Raw genomic sequence first — 9,511 nt, 5'->3', positions numbered from 1 at the left:
GTGAGAGAGAATTTTTTACAATCTAATAAAAGTGTCGTTGGCGTGTTTACTTTATAGCGAATTAATCGTGCTTTTCCAGCATCCGCACAAAGGGCTTTCACAATTACATACAACACAATAACAGATATTATCGATTTATGGTCTTTAATCTAATTGTGCTCTGAGTAGTCAATGGGGGCCCCACATCCCCAACCCCCCGTATTTGTATTTACCTGTCAATAAAAACGTATAATCGGCGCGAGGTATCGGCAATCACCACCACCAAACCACCCTTCGTCGCCAAACCTCAGAAACCCTTCCGAAAGGGGAGGTTGTTGCGTTTCCAATACTTTATGTATCGACGAAATACGAGACGATTTAATTGTGCAGAGCTACACAATGGACCACTAGTGACTTGCGCCAAGTTTACGAGACGTTTTAAGGGTTGATTAGCATCGCAATTGCTCGACAGAATAAAGAAATAGAGGAAGGAAAGAAAGAAAACAGCACACGAATAATGGTAAAGAGACGCCGTTGTTGTTGTTGCAACCAACCCTTGCTTCAATAAAAAAAAAAAGTCCAACCCCATTATAAACATATCGTAAATTTGATTTTATTGACTCATTCCGAAAAATGAACATTCGCCGCGAGATAAAAGGACAGACGATGAACAGAAAAAAAAAGCGACGTTTTCCACTCGAGTGGAAAAAGCTTCAATGAGTCTTGAAAGCTTTATGCGTTATTTACTTTTTTTTTTTGTTAGTAAACGTTTCTTCTGAGTCAAGATTCTGTTTAATAGAAAAAAAACGTAAATAAAGGACTTCACATATTGATGATGACGTTTGTTGTGTTATGAAAGTATAAATTGTTGGACTTACCTCTTGGTTCCAGGACATGTAATGCTGAACGGCAGGATCCATGTGCTCGGCCATCACGCTCATCCAATGGACCAGTCCTTGGGCCCCTTGGCTGCCGACACCACCGGATTGAGGACCAGAAGGACTACCGCCGCTCTGACCGCCTTCCCAGCCGAAAGCCTTCTAGAAGAAAGAACTGCATAAAATATCTCATCCAACAACAAAAACAAGGACAAAAATGTCCAAATAACAATTTTAGTCACATAATAATTTAGAATTGCTAGAAGATTTTCAAATCTTTTATTACGTAAATTCATTGAATATTAATTGAAGAAGAAAGCAAGACATAAAAATATAATTGTTCAAAATATCTTGATTTCTTTATAATTGATTAATAATTATATTTTCTTATTGCAATGCAATAATAACAAATATTTAAATATGAAAATCAAAAACGACCAAACCTAAAATTCGACTGAACAAAACTATACTAATTATAGCGAATTAATGTGATATAATCATAAAGTACAAATGTATTAACAATAATATCTAATTAATTCAATAATCTTTAAAAGTCACAAGTTTACATAATAATTCAGAATTGGGAGCAGAAAATCATTCAGTCTCGTCACAATCAAAACTTAGCATATTTTATTACATAAATTCAACTAATAATAATTGAAGAAATCAAGATATGAATCGTTCATAATTGATTAATAATTATATTTTCTTATTGCATTATAATTATAACAAAACCTACATACATTTATTCATGGATTAAATCAAATTTAAATATAAAAATCAAAAACGATCAAAACTGAAAATTCGACTGAAGAAAACTATACTAATTGTAGCGAATTAATGTGATATAATCATGTATTAACAATTGGATCTACTTAATTCAATAATCTTTAAATATTTTATAATGCAACGAAAATTATTTTTTATCAAAATTCTCATTGAATTAACGTATACTAATTATAGATCATTAGATCAGCGTGCATAATTTAAAACGCGTAATTAAAGTTGCCTACATCGAAGAATTCAGGTACCCGAAAATATCACAAGAAGAAATCCACGTAAAAAATGTAATCGTTTCAAGTTTACAAAGTCAGTTTGGTGAATATTTCTATATATTAAATTTCATTTTTTTAAAGTTTGAAATAAATATATTTGTATAATACATTTGGAGTGCGTCTTATCGTGAAGGTAATTATTTATAAACTGAGTTTAATAGCTAATTACTAATGTTATCGATGACAATAAAGAAAAATATATATTTTTTAATTATCTAATAAATTTTGGATGCGTCTTATCGTCTGAAAAGTAAGGTAATTATTTGTAAACTAAATTGTTAATGATGTGACTTTCATAATTTGCTTGTGATAAATTACTGAGGACTTGTTGCATTCACACAACGTAATTATCGATTTCGGTTTCTACGTAATCAGGGGGTGTCTCGTTTATTGAAGCTTTTGATGATGATCAACAGTTAGTGTGTAGACGACACGACACATGTTGAAGGTTTGATAACCTCTGGTGGTACCGAAATAAACGTGTATATTGCAGTCGTTTTGCTGGGAATGTATTGGATTATAAAAGGAGGCCATTAAGTTTAAAGTGCTAATATCTCCACTCGCATTATTATCATCATTATGCGACCGGGTATCCATTAAATGTTTATATGTGTGCATTGCAGCAGGATGTGTGCGTTTCGGTGCGACCGGCGGCGGCGGCGGCGGTGGTGGCGGCGGCAGCGCGATCATTTCAGCTGTCTCGTTAGCTTTAGCGATTAATAAGCGATATCCTTAATGACACGCATACGATTTGCATAATTGATCGGCGAAATGGCGCGTTTCAACACTCTACCAGAAGAGGACGACGACGAAGAGGTGAGGACGACGTTGGTAAGAAAGTATTACATTTTATAAGCTAATTGCCGGTCAATTACAACTAGAGTTCTCTAGTCTAGTCGACAGCTTCATCCGGATCCGTCGCGCTCCGGCAGTTACCTGATCAAAGTCGCGGTCCTTGTGGAAGAGCATGTTCTTGTAGACGTTAGCCTTATCGTCGTTGCTCTGAAGCACTGCTTTCGCGAGCAAAGTCTTGTAGAACTGAGATGGAAGCAGCAGTTGGTTGTTGTTGTACGAGTCCAGTTTGTTCACGAAGCTGTTGCACTTGCTGAAGGCGCCGGACTTGTACAGCTGTATTCCAGACACGGAAGAATCGTTGTTGTTCATTGAAGAAGAATCCGAGGAGTCCGAACTCTCCAAGGCGCTTTCAGGAACCTCGCGAACAGCCGTCATCTTCTTAACCTTCTATACTCAACGCAACAAGAATCTATACACCCATAACACAATCACACTCACCAAATGTCCACAGTTTTTTTTTAGTAAAGACGAAGAAAAATTAGGCAACTGCACTTACTACTCAAACCTTCTAACGTTGAAAAAACGCCAACGTACAAGCATATATGTAAATATGTTCTTATAAAAATTTACATCTAAATCCTGAAATTGCAACAACAAAATTCTTCATCGCACCGCAAAGTTCTACTAAACAATTCCAATTAGATTATTCTTTTCAAATTATTTGTAACATTTAGAATCAAAAAATGTACTTCGATTGAAAACCCAAACAAAATAAATAAAATCAATACTCAATCAATATTATTTGTATGCAATTAAAAATATAATTTTAATTAATTGAGCCGCGATCGAATAATTGGAAAGTCGGTGGGTCTTCCTCCTCTGCATGCAGTTTTTATTTTGCCAATTAAGTTCGGGTAGTTGCAATATAATTTAATTTTTATTTTTTTTTTGGAGAATTCCTAAATGGTCCTGGGATCACGATTGCATTTTTAATTGCGAGCTTACGCGTAATTAGTTGCATTCAACTTGATTGATTCGCCTACCCAAATACGAAGAAACTCCAGTAATTGCTTCTCATATCAATCCAAAAAGATATTTCTCAATCAAATATAATTATTTTTTTCAACTTCATCGATCTTTCATCCTTAAACATTGATTTTCCACATTTGATTTGTATTGCTAATAAAGATTCTGATTTCATTTACAGTTTTTGTAATTCTCATAAATTGCAAATCAAAAAAAGTATTTCCAATTTTATAAAATTACTTAATAATTTAAAATTTGTGGATTCTTATAAAAAAAATAATAGATTTAAGCAAACTTGCTTTTCTATTTGAATATATAATAAAATCAATTACTTATAACCATTTTAGATAGATTTATAATTTATTTTAGTAGTAATATTTTTTTTTTAATTTATGATTATTTTTTGTATATTATGAAATAATTGTCAATACTTACTAGATTTTCATCCTAAATAATTATTTTTATTTAATAATTTGAAAACCACCCTTTTTATTTGATAAAAAGAGAATTTATGATTTTTAGAAATAAGAAAATAGAAATATAATGAAAGTTGTCTTGCCCTTGTTTGTATAAATTTAATATACTTTACTTTATGTATAATATTTATAGATTATTTAGACACTTGAAACACTGAGAAGTCGCTTCTTTCTTCGCTTCGATATATTTTTGTTGTGTTTTGTTGTTGTAATGTAGTAATGTAGATATAAAATATTGTTACGATATTAGGAACTTTGCGATGCAAATATATTTATGTGTATATATAATATATTTTCTTGAGGAACTTTTATGTTGCATAGGAATCGAGAGTTGTTGTTGTTGTTTCTTATTTCTTGTTGTTGCTTGTTGCTGTTTGAGGGTGTCGCGCGCTCAACTTTCGAGCGGGGCGCGGATGCGGAGGGTAATTAAAAAAGTAGGGATGGGGGGTGTCAATGAGTGGGGGGGTGCTAAAAACGGCTGCCGTCACGGTGTGGTAATACGGTAAGTAAGTAAGAGTAAATGCGTTTTGCGTTCCGCAAGCGCGGGGCCCCCGTCCTCCAGGATGTTGTACGAGTTGCGGCAGACGAGTGGAGGCGGCGAACTTTGGGGGCGGCGGCGGTCGCAGAAAGGAAGGTTTTAACACTTTGGTAATTTAGTCACATGTAGTAAGAGCGAGTTAATTAGCACGTTCGTTAGAGATTGAGGGAGCGAATATTACGTGTGTGTGTGTGCATGTGCATGCACATATACGACGCTGGTACACATATACATATATAGTGCGCACATTATCTCGACGACTGCACGCGAGCGCATCTAGATGCACTTAGTTCCCGTGTTTTCCGCCAACTGAAGACGGCGGCGCCTCCAGAACTGGGTTACAGAAATAAGAAAAAGAACTGCAGCTAGGAAAAAATGCTAAAAAAATGTATGTACATACACGCGGAAGATAGTATTGAGTGCAAGGAGTTTAATATTGATTGGTTATTTCGTCATCCCGGGGGTAAGAAGCGGGGGCGAGGAGGACTACTGCTTCTGCTGCTTTCGGGCTTAGGTCTGGTTGCATTTCCTGCTTTTCTTTCGCGCGTCGACCATCCCCAAGACCAAAAAAAAATGCAAACCACCCCCAACAACGAAGACCTAGACCCCCCGACTCGCACGCTTCTTCTAATCCAATTGCCAACTTAACCGTATTCACAAGCAACAACTGTTATATCCTCAAAAAAAAAGCACTAAGTTAATCACAAAACATGCCAACTGTAATCACTCAAAATTAACACAAAAACATGTCGAAAGTCAATATAAACTACATTTTCTACCAAACTTTATGGTAAAATATATGAAATTTTAATATGTAAAGCTGCACACACACTGTGTATAAGACTAGTCACAATAACATACAACTGCGACCACTTAATTAACACAAAAACGTACCGAAAATCATCAAGATAAACTACATTTCCTACCAAACTATAAAATTTTAATAACTGAAACCAGTTTAATTACATTGGTAATTGGGGTCCTTCTATATCTTTAAAATTAATCAAGTTTTTAACAATAATATCAATTATTTTATATAATCCAAGTTTACTAAACATTAAAATATATAAAATATGTAAATTTCATAACATCAAATTAAGAATAAATAACTAAAATATTTGTATAATTTTACATAATAGTTATTATAGACTTTTACGTATCATATCACATATAGTGTAGAAGTCTGGAGGCAGCTTTATATTATACCAAACTATCAAATTTTAATAACTGAAACCAGTTTAATTACATTCTATAGTATCTCATGTTACAATAACGTGCAGATGCATCTTTAAAATTAATCAAGTTTTTAATAATAATATCAATTATTTTATATAATCCAAGTTTACTAAACATCAAAATATATAAAATATGTAAATTTCATAACATCAAATTAAGAATAAATAACTAAAATATTTGTATAATTTTACATAATAGTTAATATAGACTTTTACGTATCATATCACATATAGTGTAGAAGTCTGGAGGCAGCTTTATATTATACCAAACTATCAAATTTTAATAACTAAAACCAGTTTAATTACATTGATAATTGGGGTTCTTCTATAGTATGTCATGTTACAATAACGTGCGGACGCATCTTTAAAATTAATCAAGTTTTTAACAATTATATCAATTATTTTATATAATCCAAGTTTACTAAACATTAAAATATATAAAATATGTAAATTTCATAACATCAAATTAAGAATAAATAACTAAAATATTTGTATAATTTTACATGATAGTTAATATAGACTTTTACGTATCATAGCACATATAGTGTAGAAGTCTGGAGGCAGCTTTATATTATACCAAACTATCAAATTTTAATAACTGAAACCAGTTTAATTACATTGATAATTGGGGTTCTTCTATAGTATCTCATGTTACAATAACGTGCGAATGCATCTTTAAAATTAATCAAGTTTTTAAAAATAATATCAATTATTTTATATAATCGAAGTTTACTAAACATCAAAATATATAAAATATGTAAATTTCATAACATCAAATTAAAAATAAATAACTAAAATATTTGTATAATTTTACATAATAGTTAATATAGACTTTTACGTATCATATGACATATAGTGTAGAAGTCTGGAGGCAGCTTTATATTAAACCAAACTATCAAATTTTAATAACTAAAACCAGTTTAATTACATTGATAATTGGGGTTCTTCTACAGTATCTCATGTTACAATAACGTGCGGACGCATCTTTAAAATTAATCAAGATTTTAACAATTATATCAATTATTTTATATAATCCAAGTTTACTAAATATCAAAATATATAAAATATGTAAATTTCATAAGATCAAATTAAGAATAAATAACTAATATATTTGTATAATTTTACATAATAGTTATTATAGACTTTTACGTATCATATCACATATAGTGTAGAAGTCTGGAGGCAGCTTTATATTATACCAAACTATCAAATTTTAATAACTGAAACCAGTTTATTTACATTGACAATTGGGGTTCTTCTATAGTATCTCATGTTACATTAACGTGCAGATGCATCTTTAAAATTAATCAAGTTTTTAATAATAATATCAATTATTTTATATAATCCAAGTTTACTAAACATTAAAATATATAAAATATGTAAATTTCATAACATCAAATTAAGAATAAATAACTAAAATATTTGTATAATTTTACATAATAGTTATTATAGACTTTTACGTTTCATAGCACATATAGTGTAGAAATCTGGAGGCAGCTTTATATACAAATTAACGGATGACATGATTAATTATAATTTGTAAGTCACTTTTAATACATAAGAGTCATATTTAATTAAAGTTAACTTTAAACCAAACTACTAAAATCAATTAATTTTAATTAATTTCAATGCAAATCGACACTTAGTGTAAACGTCGCTCAATATAAATTTGACAATGAATTACTGTGACAAAAAATAATATGAATTTGAAATCTATGCATGCAAACTCACAATAAATTACCTCCGTTCAACGTATTATATAATCGCCAATTATCGCTAGACTTGACGCAAAACGAAATAAGGTAACCACTTCGTTTTTGGGACCGTTCTTTAATTACTTTAATTTCACCAATTATAACGATAACATGTCAAAACACACAAAAAAATAAACAAATCAAAATACACGCCAACATTTCAAGCATCAACCATCACTTAGAAAAAGATATATCAAGAAAATATACGCAAATGTCATTAAGGGAAACTCGAAATAGGCTTCAACTTGTTATCTAATTGTTCGTAATCACTCAACTAATAACAATACTGAACTGTAATTAGCCATTAAGGAAACAGCGCATTTCGAAGCAACTTAAATTGATTGCCAAGCAAACAAATAAATCATTATCGTTGTATTGAATTGCTTTAATTCTTGTTTAGACAGATGATCATACATCGCCGAAACGTATAGTTTAATTATGTGTTCATGAACGAAAAAGCTGATTAAATATATTACATAATATTATACGGATGCAAATAATGAGGGAGAGAGCAAATTCGCGTACGCTCGTGTAAACGCAACTTAATTAAATTTCGAAAACGTTAAGTGAGCTCGAGTGGCGGATGAAGGCTAGGGTACAAATGGGGAAGGTATAAAGTGGCGTAAATATAGGTTTTATACACTCGTCGCACGTTCCTTTTTTACGACACAACGTACAATAAATATAAACAGTATTTATTTATTTATTTTTTTTTATTCATCTTGTAGCATAATTGCTGGAATGCCATCGCTGTTATTACTATTACCATCATCATTACTTTCCTATTCCGCAGACACATCATTCGAACGCACTTGATGATCATCGGCCAAGACTATAAATCCGCAGGTTTTAAACGCGCTGCTGCTGCAGCTATGTGCACGGAATTCACAGCGAGAGAATACGAAAAACCATCTTTTCTGACGACGTGGCAATTTCATTTTCACTTTGAATTATTAGTTACTAAATATACTTCAAATTGATTTTGATAAAAAAAAATCTAATTAAAGATAATGAATACAAAAAAAAAATACAAGACAATTAACATTAAAACGCACTTTAATGTTTACTTAATGTATATAATTAATAATATTTTATTTATAAAATTGGTAGAAAAAAGTATTTTTGTTTCAATTTTTATATCAATTGTTGAAGTGTGTTTTAAAGCCCATTTTCGTGGATAGTTAAAAGTTTGTCTCGAATATACTAACAAGATTATCTTTAACGCTACTAAAAATGAGCATTATATCAAATTTTAGAGAAATTAAACATTTTCATCGTAGAAAAATCTGAAGTACTTGGGTCATTGTGTTATGTTTACTTGTACAGTTAAAAGTATGTCCAGATTCAAGTTTTTTTTTGTTGTTAGTTTCTTTTTCATACTGCGCTCCAGGGTGGGTGCAGGTTGGGTAAGTGGTCTTGTATTATTTTCGGTGAGGTGTCTGAAAGAGAGTCGGGGAGTGGAAGGACCTTTTGTTCTATTGTGCGCGCCTGTATTCGTATATAGAAAAACTATGTGTATGTGAGGGAGTATGTATGTCCCTTAATGGATTGTGTGCAATTGTGCCCCAATATTTTCTTCCGCGTGCGCGTCAGTCGGTCTTTCCACCCCCGCGGCTCCTCTTCAGCTCGTTCCGACACAGTGTAAACCTGTCTCGGGGTACGGCGGAAGTCTACGAAAAATATAAGAAGGTGTATTTATTGGATGGGCGGGGGGATGAAACATTATAGAGTAACGTCTGGGGGGATGTAGAAGGCACTGGCAGGACTTGGGGGGG

The 9,511-nt window shown here is 32.1% G+C and overlaps 1 protein-coding gene across 1 annotated transcript; it reads right to left on the bottom strand.

Moving 5' to 3' along the window:
- Window positions 1–857: 857 nt before the first annotated feature.
- LOC108563618 lies at window positions 858–3,268 on the bottom strand (the record flags this gene model as incomplete). The annotated part of the gene is made up of 2 exons (XM_017922349.1): window positions 2,849–3,268; window positions 858–1,019 (listed from the first exon to the last, which is right to left on the bottom strand). Coding segments are annotated over exons 1-2 (456 nt in total), but the record flags the coding sequence as incomplete, so codon positions are not given.
- Between the last annotated feature and the right edge of the window lie 6,243 nt (window positions 3,269–9,511).

This window comes from Nicrophorus vespilloides, unplaced genomic scaffold (assembly GCF_001412225.1).
Source record: "Nicrophorus vespilloides isolate i.1.1-1 unplaced genomic scaffold, Nicve_v1.0, whole genome shotgun sequence".
In the NCBI taxonomy this organism is placed as follows: Eukaryota; Metazoa; Arthropoda; class Insecta; order Coleoptera; family Silphidae; genus Nicrophorus; species Nicrophorus vespilloides.
Note: the sequence above shows the minus strand (reverse complement) of the source record. Positions and strands in the feature narration are given on the sequence as shown.